General features: G+C 46.0%; 1 protein-coding gene across 1 annotated transcript in view; it reads right to left on the reverse strand.

Annotated features, from left to right (window-relative positions):
• The window catches only part of LOC119441510 (2-Hydroxyacid oxidase 1-like), a 175,671-nt gene that overhangs the window by 70,045 nt on the left and 90,779 nt on the right, over window positions 1-14,847 (reverse strand). The window contains 1 exon segment of the mRNA XM_037706129.2: window positions 9,203-9,458. Within this exon segment, the coding sequence (XP_037562057.2) occupies window positions 9,203-9,458 (256 nt within the window).

The following is a 14,847-nucleotide window of genomic DNA, read 5'->3' on the forward strand; positions in this document are numbered from 1 at the left end:
TATAACGTATTTCGGCTCAAAACTAATATCCAAACAATGTAACAAATGTCCAGCAATTACATCCATATAACATCTTTTCGACGTAAAAAAAGAGGACTTTTGACAGTACCACCTACGTAGATTTTACGTAAACTAGATCTATTTGAACCTCTAATAGAGGTATTCAATGTCCAACTGAAATATCTAATGGACATCCAGGCAATGTTTATGGTTTATAGGGATATGTTATAGACGACGCTTAGCGCGAAGGTTTTGTGTTGAGTGTAGTGGGCGGCATCTACATATACCGCTCCGGTTTTGTGCAGATTGTGCTTGTGTAAGGCTTTAGCTCGGGCTTCTCTCCGAGCATGGTGATGCATAATGTGTACATTGTTAGGTACCGCATGAATCGTGAGAAGATCCTACACTACTCTGGAGGTGGGATACGTATGGCGTACTGATGTCGTGGGGTTGAGCTCCAAGGTTGTGAGAATGTACCGGCCTGTGCCAGTGGAAGAAAGGAGTTCTACCTGTGCCGTCTTGTCAGATTCCACGAGTTCGTCCAGTGTATGGTGCTATCCCATGAGGAGTAAACGTTTATTGGACGTATGTTGTGGTAGGTTGACTGCTGACTTGCATGCTTGCTTGATTAAGGCGTTAAAATTTTCCTCCTCTGTCTTCGTGAGGTACAGGTAGGGAAGAAAGTACACTACACGACTGATGACGAGCGCCTGAACCACGCTGCGGATGTGATGTTCTCGCATGCCTCTGCCTATTGGCGATGCGTCTGATCAAGCACATGGTTTGATGCACCGTGTTGGTGACCTTCGTTAGGGTGGACGTGTTTGTATCATTGTGTTGGATTATTAGTTCCAGAATGCGCACCTGTTCTATTTATGGGATGAGATGGTTGTAGAGGAGGATATTCAGGAAGGGGGGGGGGGGCTCGTGTCTGTGCGACATTGGGGGGATGCAGTACTAGAAGTTCATATTTGGTAGGAGAGCATGCTAGGCCTACCGGTTCAGCTTGTTCCGTCACTGTATTGGCTCCTGCCTGGAGTATCTCGTCCATTTCTCCTGCATTACCTATGGTTGCCCATAGGGTAATGTCATCGGCATAGATTGCGTGGCATAAGTTCGCTACCTGTTCCAGCGCCTACATCATCATAATCAGCCTATTTTCATGTCCATCGCAAGACGAAGGCTCTCTCCGCGATCTCCAATTAACCCTGTCTTGCGCTAGCTGATTTCAATATCCACCTGTCAATTTCTTAATTTCATCACCCCATCAAGTTTTCTGGCGTCCGCGACGGCACTTCCCTTCTCTTGGCACCCGTTCTGTAACTCTAATGATCCACCGGACACTACTAGAGATGGGTCGCGCAGGATCGAGCCGGATCTTTTGAGCCGCTCTTTTAAAGAGCGAGTGAGCCGTGGTTCAGTAAGTGAGCAGCGGTTGTTTCAGAGAGAGGAAGCCGGTTCTCTCTCGCTCTCTCGTTCAAGTGAGCCGTGCCGAAGCGTTCCTACAGAGCCGAGTCTTCTGCTGGGTTTCGAGGTTTCGTTTTCTGACCGACGAGTGGTGGCCTGCGTGGGCAGACTCGCGCTACTCGTACTCGCTCGCAGTGTGTGGTGTGCGCAGCAGCCCCTTTGGTTTTTTGTGCATCCTATGGTGTGGCACCCGATGCCACCGAAGGGAAAAGTAAAGAAGCCTTAATTGACAAAGGATGGTACCGTTCGTTGCCTGCTTCTGTTCAAACCATGTTTCACGACTCTCACCGATCGCACATCGTGCTCTGGTGCAACAACACTTCGAAGATGGTCTTCCGTGTCTTTAAAGACAACAGGTGAACGTACAGTTTACGTCCTGGTCTACATTTGTGCTAATTAGTGTAGTCATAAAAATGTCGGCTATGGAATCCACTTCTGTGCATTTTCTGAGCATGTCGAGGCGAATGATCTGTTGTGTTGTAATAAAATTTCATTTCTCTTGTTTCTTTTTTTTGTCCTGGCGCATGGTGGCATGACAACCAGTATCATGCGTGTGCTAAAAAAAACGAAAAAAAAAACGCAAGGTATGTGCGGCAGTTTTGTGAATCTTTCGTGTGATTTTTGTATTGCACTTCAAGAAACGATTTCGACATTCATTTTGCATGGCGTTACAGCTCACTAATATTATAGTGAGCGTGCGTATGTAAATAAATGAATAAAGTTGTAAGATAATGTACAATAATTTTGTGTTCTTATTTTGGGCAATGTTGATTTTAAAGTACCACAAAAACAGAAAAGCTCCTCTAATGACGATGAAGTTAAATATTTTTTGTGAAAGCAGTTCGTCGCATTCCGCCTGTTATAGTATGACAACCATTTTATCCCCAATATATCAAAAAAGAGAGTTTCATTACAACTAAGAATTCATGCTTTTAAGATATGTAAAAGTATTCTCTAAACATAGCGATAAAACCAATTACACAGTTATTCAATTATGCATATATTGGTTTTTTCAAAGCCAAATAACTATAGAATATGCATAACACAGGTTACACATTTAAGTTAACCGGTGAGCCGTTCAAATGAACTGGTTCATTTCAATGAGCTGAGCCGTTCCGAGCCGTTCATTGAAGTAAGCTGTTTTTCTCATCTGTAGTCACTACCCTACGCATATCATGGCCTGCCCAGCTCCATTGCTTTCACTTAATGTCAAATAGAATATCCACTATAGCCCGTTTCCTCTCTGATCCACACCGCTCTCTTCCTGTATTTTAACGTTAGGCCTAACATTTTTTGTTCCATCGCTCTTCGTGCGGCCCTTAACTGTTCTCGAGCTTCTTTGTTAACTTCCAAGATTCTTCCCCATATGCTAGCACCGGTAAAATGCAATGATTTTACACTTTTCTTTTCAACAACACTGGGAAGCTGCCATTTAGGATTTGGCAATGGCCGCCGTATGCATTCCAATCCATTTTTGTTCATCTGGAAATTTCCTTGTCACAATGAGGGTCCCCTGTGAGTAATTGACCTAGATAAAGGTACTCCTTTACAGACACTAGAGGCTGCCTGACGATCCTGAATTCTTGTTCTCTTGCCAGGCTGTTGAACATTATCTTTGTCTGCTGCATATTAATCTCCACCCCACCTCCCCACTCTTACACTTTCTCGGTTAAGATGCTCAATCAATTGTTGTAATTCGTCCCAATGTTGCCGAGCAGAACAATGTCATCTGCAAACCAAAGGTTGCTGAGATATTCGCCGTTGATCCTCACTCCTAAGCCTTCCCAGTCTAACGGCTTGAATACTCCTTCTATGCATGCAGTGAATAGAATTGGAGAGATGGTGTTTCCTTGCCTGAACCCTTTCTTGATAGGTAACTTTCTACTTTTCTTGTGGAGAACCAAGGTAGCTGTGGAATCCTTGTAGATATTTGCCAAGATATTCACGTATGCCTCATCTACTCCTTGATTACGAAATGCCTCTATGACTGCTGGTAGATCTAATGAATCAAATGCCTTTTCATAATCTATGAAAGCCATTTAGAGAGGTTGATTGTACTAAGCAGATTTCTCGATTACCTGATTGATGACATGGATATGATCCATCGTAGAATATCCTTTCCTGAAGCCAACCTGTTCTCTTGGTTGGCTGAAGTCAAGTGTTGCCCTGATTCTATTGGAAATCATCTTGGTGAATATTTTATACAATACTGAAAGCAAGCTAATGGGTCTGTAATTCTTCAATTCTTTAACGTCTCCCTTCTATGAATTAGTATAATGTTGGCATTCTACTAGTTCTCTGGTACACTTGAAGTTATGAAGCATTGCTTATAAAGTGCGGCCAGCTTTTCAAGCTTGATGTCTCCTCCATCTTTTCCTGGCGCTTTTCCGCGGGTCATGTGATGCAAGGCCTGTTTAACTTCATCGCTAGTTGTAGAAGGAGCCTTTGTATGTATGTATGCTTTATTTCCACAAAAAAGTAAATACAGCCTTGCGGGGGTAAAGTGGGGAAAAAAGCTGCTCGTAGCAGCTTGACCAGCCCCAAAAACCCGTTTTCTGTCTGATCCTGTTTATCGCTACTTTGAATGAAGGTAGCGTGACTGGGCTGAGTGCTGTACAGCTCAGTATAGTTCTCTTCTGCTGCTTTTGCTATATCATCGAAATTGCTGATGATATTGCCCTGCTCATATTTCAGTGGATACATCTTGCCTTGTCCTATGCCAGTTTTCTTCTCACTGATTTCATGGTGCGTTTCGAATATCCCTTGCTTTCTTCTTGTTCATTAGTTTTGACAGTTCAACGAATTCTGTCTGATCTCTTTAGTTGGACATTTTCATGCTTTGTCGTTTCTTTATTAGGCCTTTTGTTACTTGGGAGAGCATGCCTACTGGTTGCCTTGGTGCCTTAATTACCTCCCACTGGAATTGCTGCTTCTGAAATCAGCCTAGTTACGGTTTCTCTCTCTCTTTCTCTCTTTCTGTCTGTCTTTCCTTCGCTCTCTGTTAGCGAAAGAGAGGAAGAAAGAGAAAGAGAGAGAAAGAAAGAAAGAGAGATACAGCAAGAAAGAAATAGAGAGAGGGAAAGAAAGATATGGAGAGAGAAAGAAAGAGAGACCGAGAAAGTGAGAGAGAGACAAAGACAGAAAGAAAGAGAGACAGAAAAAGAGAGAAATAGAAGAAAAGAGAGAGAAACAAAGGAACATAAAGAGGAAGAAAGAGCGAGAGAGAGAAAGAGTTTAACCAGCTTGATAATTTTTTTCAGCCGCTCTACAAATAATGTGATCAGGGAATTGTACCAATCTTAGTCTAGTGATTTCACGTGAAAATCCCTAAAATCGGTACGATTCTCTGGTCACATCATTTGTAGAGCTGCTGAAAAAATATCAAGTTGGTTAAAATTGTCGAACCACAGAAGGTCTAGAAGCATAGATGACACACAAAGATAACGTAATGGTGTCATGCCCTATGTCCATCGCTTTTCGCATGGACTAAAGAACGTTGCCAGCAGGTTTGGTGCTACCCGCCGCGGTGGCTCTTTTATCTAAGGCGTTGCGCTGCTGAGCACGAGGTCGCGGGATCGAATCCCGGCCGCGGCGGCCGCATTTTGATCGAGGCGAAATGCAAAAACGCCCGTGTGCTTGCGTTGTAGTGCACGTTAAAGAACCCCAGGTGGTCCAAATAATCCGGAGCCCTCCACTACGGCGTGCCTCATAATCATAAGTGGTTTTGGCACGTAAAACACCAGAAAGAAGAAGAAGCAGAACAGGTTTGGTGCTGACGTTGTTTTCAGCGCTCCTGACAAGCTGCAACAAAACTGTCAAGCGGTGGACAAAAAATTTCACCGAACGAACACGAGTACGTGTGTCTGGGCCCCAAAAGAAAACTCCAAGCTCGTAAAATGCAAAGTTGATGTAGTGTGCGTGTTTCCATTAACTTGCGGAAATGTTTACACAGGCCAGACCGGCCGGTGTGTTAATACCCGTTTGAAAGAGCATCAAAATTCACTCCCCAAAAATAACTATTCACACCTAGCCAACCACTGCAAAAGCTGCCATTGTATACCTTTCCGTTCTGACACGATGACATTGCTCATAAAAATGAACACGGAAAATAACCGAGGCCTTTCATATAAAAAAAACGAGCTGATATGTGCATAAGTGAGCCATCTGTAGCACTAACTGCATTATCGGTAACACAGTTGCCGCAGCAACTCTCGGCGCTCGCGCCACTCCGTCGCAGTAACCACCTGCAGCCGGGCGCAGGAGTGGGGAATGCCCGCAGCAGAAGGGGAAGCCCTGCCTCGAAGGGGAGAAGGAAAGAGCATAGGAATAGGCGGTGCGCTGCGTATGCGCGGCCAGCGCGTCCACGTCTGTAACACGTGGCCACCACCGTAGCAATTGGCCTTCAGCTTCTGGGGAGGCAGCGTCGCAGCAGCATGGACAATTATTCTGCAACAAGTAGCGGCAGTGAGTTCGATGTCGAGGCTGTAGGCTTAGCGTAGACATCGGCAAAAGACTTGTCGTCGAAGCGCTCTCTCGACGAGGAGGAGCAGACAACATAATCCTAGTCCTTGAGCTGGATTATTCAGAGAGGCGGACACTACTTGCACGAGAAATCGAACCACATATTCATCTAATTAAAGAAAAATCACTAATTATTATAATAATGAACTACGTTACGGCACATTGAAATTTACTAATTGTAACCGATGAGTTCGCAAGGCGTATCCACTTGGAATGAATTTCTAGAATAACACAAGTTTCTAGGTATGCGCCATCAAACTCGCCTTAAAAAATGCACTGTTGTTCCACTTTTTCTTTTTTTTTTGCCAAAACACTATTTCATGCACTCAAGCATCAAATTAACTGGAATGCCCATGTATTTCGTCCCACGCTTCGGGAACTGATATATCGGAATTGGTGCCATCCTGCAGATTCATTTCATACGTCTTGCTAACTGACCGGCCACAATGACCCGTAAATGAGTTATGAAGTTAATTAGTGAGCTTTCTTTAATCATTTGAATACGTGTTTCGATTTCACGCGCTGGTAATGTCCGCCTCTTAGAATTACCCAGCTCAAGGACAACAATTATGCTATCTGTCACAGGCGACTTTTAAAAATTCCTGAAAACTTGAAATTTATCACCCCTTAAGTGAAAGCCTACAGCGCTATTGTCGCCAAACTCATGTACTTCTGGTGATGTACTTGCGTGCGCATCCTGATTTTCTGATCTATTATGGTGCTTGGCTAGTTAAGTATGCCCGATTTAACGACGGAAATTCTAAAGAACTTGACTTGTGCCAAGGTATTAACGAAGCGCTTGGTTTAAAGGTTGCGCTTATACGGTCTAAGCTATGCGCCGTGGGGATGTTGCCTTTTCGTTTGCATTCGTTGTGTAACTACAGACCACAGCCCCTCGGCTTTTGTTAGTTAGTGTCCCAGACCCCGTGAACGAGGCGCAGACGCCGGACCAAATTCCAAAGCCGACTTATCAGCTTCCAAAAATAATACCACGAAAGCAAGGACAATTAAGAATTGGCCCTCTGGTGCGCCAGCGAACGCCGGTTGCTGTCCAAAGACCGAGTCAGAGCCCAGAGTTGCCAACACACAACAAAATATATTCTTCACACGAGGCAGTTACACACACACACGTGCACACTTAGGCTAGACACAACACAATTCAGATGGGTGTTAACAAACACAAGATAAATAATTCACGACAAGCCCTAACGCCCGTATTCACAAACAGACTTACCCTTAACTTTAGACTTAAGTAGCCGGTCGACGCTTAACGCGTTTCATAGACAAATCTTGTACTTAAGGTAAACTTTAATTGACACTTGAGTGCCGGAGAGTAAAGTACAGCCATTGGCAACCTTAAGTGCGACTTTCGCTACTCTATCCTAGCAAGCAAGATGGCCGATTGCTACGGCAGCCTCGCCGACTTTGCCGATTTCGCCGGACGTGTTCACGATATAACGGAGGATGAGGCATACCGATACGCTTTTTTTTCTTCTTTTTCTCTTCTTTATTTCCATCGTCCGCGCGGGTTTAAAACGCACAACACACTCTCTACGCACAAAGAACGCACGTTTTCAGCAAAAAAAAAAAAAAAGAAAGTCGGGACAGCGACACACAACCGCAGTGGCTGCGAGAACCAATGTGAACTTGTGGCCAGACGAGTTTGAGTAAAGCGCTAAAACCAAACAGTTCTTCGTAGTCTACTCAGCAGAATGCGCGTGCAAGCACTGCAACATTTATATCCGCATTACTCTGCTGGAAAAATCTTTTTTTTTTCGATGAACCAATCGTACACGTAAATTATTTACGTACCCTCGACACCAGACGACATACTTGAGCCGAAAAGTGTTACTTTCGAAAGTGATACTTAAATGACGTTTTTGATGTACTCTCCTAAAACTTTCCTAACACTTGTACTTTTCCCGCACTTATTGACGCCCTACTTAAGTCCCGCTTGTGAATACGGGCCTAAGAGTCCAACACGTAAATTGCAAAATGAATAGGAACACTAAGTGTCCAATCGTATTCACCCGTGTTGGTCTTGTCAGGCGATCTCGGCGTAACTCGGGGCAAATCTCGAAGAAGGAACTGCTTCTTCCGGAAATGCAGACGCTCGATGAACTCGTCGACTAGCTTGCCGCGGAATTCCCTTCTTCCGCAGAAGCTCGATCTTCACGTTACATCACTTCACTGGTGTGGATTGAACTCCCCTTCTGATTCTCGCACGGCGGTTTGATAGCTTCCGCAGGCGTTCTCGAACCTTCCCATCGGAGTCGTGCTCTCGTAGCATGGCCAAAGCCTGTGAATCTTCTCGTCTTTTCTCGTATCTTCGACCGCCGCCGTCGAAGCGTTCTAGAGGGATGGGTGATGACTCATCCCGTTGGCGCACGCTCAGGCTGTAGCAATCAATCTATCTCGACTCGCCGGGTGAGAAGGTGTCTCGGCGCGCGCGTGTGCTCTCTCTCTCTCTCCGATTAATGTCGCTTCGTCGATGCTCTTCTAGACGTCTAGGCGCCGTTATTCGCGTTGCTGTTTGAGGCGTATGCGCTCTCCCCCTCTGTTGAAGTTGTCGCGGGGCCGGCGCGTTCTTTCGCTGGCTTGCGTGACGCGGCGCGCGCTCCGATTACGCGCTCTTTTGTGAAAGCTAGATCGGGTTTATTGGCGCGAAAGAAACTTGGGCTATGCTGCGCCAGCCGCAAGGTGTTCGAAAATCAGACGTCAAAGCAGCGAAAGCTGAATTCCTTTACAGTTTATGTTCACATAAAGATAAATAATTCGTCACCATCCAAGCCTGTTTCTTCTAAAAAGCTAAGCAAGTCAATCAGTGGCACCAGTGGATCGTCTCCTAAAATTAAAGAGGGTTGTGAAAGTATGTGTAGTTGATATAATTTGTGCAATGGTTTTCGTCTGTGTCTTTCAACCTGTGTGCATGTAGCTAAAATGTGGATCACTGTTAAAGGTTCGTGGCCCTTCTGGCATGCTGCTTGTTCTTCCTTTCCAAGTAAAAACTGCTCGTGTGTGTCCAGTGGTCGTTGTTTGGTTGTCAGTGCAGCTGCGAAACCACGGCTGTCCCTGCCTGGTGTGTCAGAAGGAGGAATCTGGCAAATGCATCTTTAGGTTTATTTACGCACAGGAAACTGAAACGTTCCGATAATAATACCGAATAGAATACCGTTCACAGTGTTCTCGTGGTAGAAAGTATGCCAAAACTTACCTGATGCCATTGGGTATCACAAAGGTGTTGCGGACGTCTGGGATCCTTTGTCCCCACGTCGGTGCGTCCACCGTCAACACCACTGCCGTGAAGTTCGCGCACTCGGCTCGCCGTACGAGCTCCTGCGTGAGGGTCCGGTTCTTGAAGACGTACAGCTGCAACCAGAGCGTGGCGTCTGGCGCGGCTGATCTGACTTCTTCTAGGGACGTCGAGCTCAGGGTGCTCAAGATCATCACCGTACCCGCTGCTTCGGAGGCTGCGTTTGATACGACACATTACGTCACACCGTAATTGATAATCGAGAATGCTGATAGATCCCTTTCCTACGCGGTTGCACTCGAATGTAAATGTGGCATTAAGAAAATTGTTCCTGTGGCATCACTGGCTGTTTAAAAGGACGCTCAGTGCTGTCGTAGGACCATGGCAGTGGCGTTCTGCGACTCAACTTCAAGAAGAGTATACAACAGTAAACGGAAGGTGTAACGTAATCGGTAATGAGCGCAAATACGCTCGCTTCCTGTAAAAAACGCAAGATGGCAAAACAAATCGCATCCATGCGTTATGGAGCGTTCATAGTTGACACATTGTGAAAGAAGCGTCTCTCGAAAAGAAATCGGATTACCTATTGAAACAATTACATTATTTAAACCCAATATCTTTTCATTTGAAGCGCATTACACTTTTCCAAAGGATTGCACCTGTGGTATAGCTTACAAGGGGTGGGGAAAAGCAAATCGGAATTATGTTGGTTGGCAAGATTCTTTGGTTTGGCGACAAGCTCGGCATTTACGGATGCCACTTGCACAGGTAGGTATTTACCCCTTTCATTCGCTCTGGTGGGATGCCTGTTTGGTTTACTTTCTGCAGCATGTTTTCACAAACTGGAGTGATCACACAAAGAGGGTACCCCGCTTCCTTTATCGACCCCATTTGTTCGGATAAACTTTATAATTCATCTCGTGATGGCTTAACTTCTTTAATGCAGCCTTTCTACCTCTGATTGTATGACCCTTTTAATCAATAAAGGGAACTGACCTCTACTTTAGGTGGCTGGATAGCGCATCGAGCGCCCTCAGCCGAAGCAACCGGAAGTGAGCTACCTTGTTCCGGAAGTCGGCAATAGGTGACCGGTAAAAGAGCGAGGGATTCTGGGATGCGCCGTCTGCTGGCTGTTTCCGGTTCGAGGCAGCGCAGCCGCCGCGCCCGCGTCGCCGTTGAAGCCTATTGATGCGCTTGAAGTCCGGCTTTGTCACTGTCGAAGCTGGTTGCAGGCGCCTAGCAAAACCATGGTCGGCTGTTCAGCCGTCGGCTGCTCAAATTCAAGCGTTAAATGTAAACGCATGTAACTTCTGCCTTGACACGTACAGTGCCACTTACCAGGCGGCGATGAGCTGTGTAAGAGCGACACGGAATAATTCCCGATGATATTTCTTTCTCTAACATTGACTCAAGCAACCACAACTATTTCAGTACTCGTATGCACATATAGAGGATGAAACATGGTTTTACGGAGCAAATTTAAACGGGACACAGCGAGATACATACATAATACTCCTAACCAACTAGGGCACCTTAGTTCCTTGAACACAAGAGGTAATGCGCAGCCGTAATATGTCGGCGATACGGCTATTTTCCCATGTTGTTGACAAAGAAGCGAAAACTTCTAACTACGTACCACTTCAAATGAACGTCGAGGTTCGACCGAGAAATGCCGTTGACAGCGCGCAAATTTTTCAAGCATTTTCAGCAATTTATTTTCTAATTACGCTAGCTGCGCCGTTATCGACGATATCGGTTGCAGCGACGATCACAGAGGAGCTTTTACCAGACCGCTGTAGCCATCGCCTCAGCACCCGATTTTCTAAGTAATGCTTCTATATGCTTGATAAATTATCGGATAGAGATAACTTTTTCATCTGTCTGACTGACTCGCAGGCAGGGCAGTCAGCGATGGTGCGTCCAAGCAGCGGTAAATGTCGTATAAATAGACCTGTCAGAAACAAAAAAGGCTGCCGAAACGAAAACCAAAGTTGGTTGATGAATAAAAGCATATCCTTACTTTTCTTGGCTTGTCATCGTCGCGCCAGAGTAAACTGAAACCTAGAAATCAACTGCCTGAAGAATACGAGATTGCTGGTCGACAAAGCGGACGGAAAACTTCGCACCACTGACAGTTGGAATCGCGCAGAAAGACACGTGCTCCGGGCATGCCGCCGCGTCGGGCGCGTCATCCGTCGGACCCGAAGCTGCTAGCAGACGGCGCGCCCCACAATTCCCTGCGATTGCTTGTTTTACCGGTCACCTATTTCATGCTTTCTAGCGACACTTTGCCTGCGCTGGAGCTCGGTATATTTTTCTATCTTCTCCTAGGGCACCTGCCTATTGTGCCGTACAATAGCCAAGAATGCCGGAGGTGTATTTTGGATAAACATCAAAAATTGGTCATTGCCGTGCCGAGAGTGTCGCTACCACGAGCGGCGCGCGTGGGAAACAATGGCAATTGAGAAAACGCTTTATTTAAGAAAAAAATATCGTATACGGGTTCAGATCATCATAAAAGCTCTAACCAGACATGAAGCCACAACACTACCCCATAATACGCGGTAAACCACGAAAAAAAAGTTGTTACGGCCGCAATATTATTCGACCAAGCGCACTAGCAAGTGAAGCAGCGCCCTGCTTCTAGGACAAGCCGCCTCACGACGTCTCATTGCCGGAGGCTTCCCAAGGTCGGTCCGCATAGGTCGCGAAGCTTCGGGCGAAAAGCGGTTCAGAACCAATTGTCACCTACATCAGCAAGGGTGGTTATGGGTGCAGCGATTGAAGTGCGACTATGTTCGGAAGGAATAAACACTAGGAAAAAAAGCGTTTTTTCATTAAAGCGAGACGCAGTTAGATTCATTCAACGAAAATAAAATTCCTAATCCATTTTATATACGCATGGCGAGAAAAGAAGATACAACTCTATTTTACTTGGTCATTTTCAATAAATACCTTTTTGCAGCGCCCACCCAGAGAGCGCGCATCGATAGCGGGGGGCGTTGACGCTGATATCACTTGCAATGCAATGCAGCTCTTGGAGTGCGTGGGAAGGCGCGCTCGTAAACTTCACCTGTTACAATACGCCCCCTCACATGTTGTGTTGTGTTGCATGTCGACGTTTGCATGAACGAGGCGACGCGGGTAGTTTTATTGTTTCTTAACCTGTGCAGTGAAAAGTAGTGAGTTGCGACCGTCAGATACTTCCTTACTTCAGGTGTTTTCGTGCGACAGCGCTGGCCGACGGTCTTGGCGTGACAGGAAAGGACGAGCACTCTACGCAATCTACGCCCAAACCGCCGATAAGCCGCCATGTTTTGAACGTATGGGCTTATATGGAAGCTTCGCTACTAGGTCTATTTACATTGGGCTTCCCCCGCACCCGGCTCGGCGAGCGGCAAAACGGCATCCAGCAAAACATAGTACAGATCAGTGATAAAGAGTGCGTCATGTCATACGGCAAGCCGAGTTTCTTGGATCTGGGTTGATATCCCAAATACCCATGCGCATCCGAGGAAATAACGACTATATGACGAAATGGAACGCTATTACGGCGAAAGCCTTAGGTGTCTATGTTGGCGGTGCCCTTGGCGAAGCTGCGCCGTGACGAGAAATGGCTGACGCCGCAAAAAATGCTCGGATTGACGTTACATTTCTCAGGGATGTTCCTGTAAACAAAGTAAATGAGTGACTTTGAAAAGAAAATTTGGTACATATTGGTCTGGGTGGGAAACGAACCCGCACCTCCAGAGTGCGAGACGAGCACGCTTCCCTGAAGCCACGGCTGTGTTTTTTTTTTTTTTTTTATTGCTGGCATGGCGACAAAACAAAAAGGACACTGCACATGAAATGTTTAAAGAAAAACATCCGCCGACATTGGGTGCAGCGCTCACTAGAAACGCCTCAAGTTAGCAAATTCATCCATCGTACCGATTCACTCTGGGGGATCACTTTGACTTTTGAGTGCATCTCTAACATATAAGATGCTCTCTTTTTTTTTTCTTTATTGCATTGGTGTAACAGTCAACCACGTAGTGACAAATTCATAATTTTAGAACTGTTTCAGGTGTAACAAGCATTCCATACGAGGCACCCAATCGGGTACACACTTTTTCACTTTTTCTATTTCGAGAAATCAAATGAGAGACTCGCGAAAGTACTCTATTGCAGGGCGAGCATCAACGTCTGCATGGCGAACAGTCATGCGGGACGTCCAAATACTATGCAGAGCCATTAACATACTAATATCATATGGAAAACCATCCTCGTTATCAACCATTAGGTACCTTATTACCTGTGCATCCTAAGGGAAATCCTTCTTTAAGGTCCTTTGCAGGACATCCCAGAAGAACACGCCATCCCAGCATTCCAGGAACACGTGTTCAATCTTTTCAGGTTTGCGGCCATACGAGATGCTCTCTGTTAAGTACTGCCTCGCAAGCCGAGCATCTGTATCGGCATTCCGGGCTGCCATACGCACTTTCCATAGACTGTGCAGGCCCAGTACCATGAGCATATCCGGGGATTTGCTTCCAGAATTTGGGACAGGTAAAAAGCGGATGCCTCGATGCGACAACGGGAGGTCCTTTTTTAAGGTTCGTTGTAGGATATCCCGCAGTAATATGGCATCCCAGCATTCGAGGAAGATATGTTCAATCGTCTCAGGCCTTTTCCACAAAAGACAGTCAAGAGACCACGGAACAAAAGAGCCTTTTTCTTCAAGTCACAGCTTAACTGGCAACGTATTGCTGTGAAGCTGGAGAAAGAAAGTTTTTATTGGGGAACGAATTGGCATCTTTTTTACTCTCCTCAAAGGATCACCTCCTGGACCTGCACCGTGTACGGACCGGTACAAATGCACTGGCAGCATCACATCCCATACATCTTTGTACAGCTTTCTTCTGTTAACTTCAGACAAGTACTCCAAGGAAAAACGAGCTTTCAAAAGCTGGAAAGCTCAAACAACCTCACGTAAGAAACCGCGAACACTTGGGCATCTTGCATCATTTGTCGACGCAGCAAAATCAGGTAGAGCTCCACTTAGCCTTACCTGTAGCACAGTTCGCAAAAGGGATCCCTTTGATCGCGGAAAAAAAAAACCTATACACCACCTGTCAACGGAACAAATGTGCTACTCCCAGAGCTCCCTCTCGCACAGAGCGAAACAAATTGGTCTGGCTTGTTCGCTCCCAGGTAGAGCCCCACACAAAGACTGCGAAAACTCTGTGCAGCTTCTGCACATTGACTCTCATGCACAAAACTTGAATCACGTACCAAATTTTCGAAGCAATAAACATTGCACACTGACCGGACGAACATTGATAGTTCACTGATAGGTGCGAGAGAAAAGGTTTAGCTGGGGTGAAGCCACGGCTGCTCCATGGTTTTGACTTACTAAAGGTATGCTTAGTGTGTGCGCCGTCGTCACGGTAAGCAAGCGTCACGCGCTCGGAACGAGCGCGTGCCGAGCGTCCCGCGTGCCGAGCGCTCCAGAGTTCGTCGTCGTTTTCCACAGCTGTTTGCGTTGCCGCTCATCATTCTAGCGTAGAGTTTCACTTCTCTTCTGTCGTCGTAATGTGGAGGCCGCGTTTACGGGGTTATGAGCC

The sequence above is a fragment of the Dermacentor silvarum genome, chromosome 2 (assembly GCF_013339745.2).
Source record: "Dermacentor silvarum isolate Dsil-2018 chromosome 2, BIME_Dsil_1.4, whole genome shotgun sequence".
Taxonomy (NCBI): Eukaryota; Metazoa; Arthropoda; class Arachnida; order Ixodida; family Ixodidae; genus Dermacentor; species Dermacentor silvarum.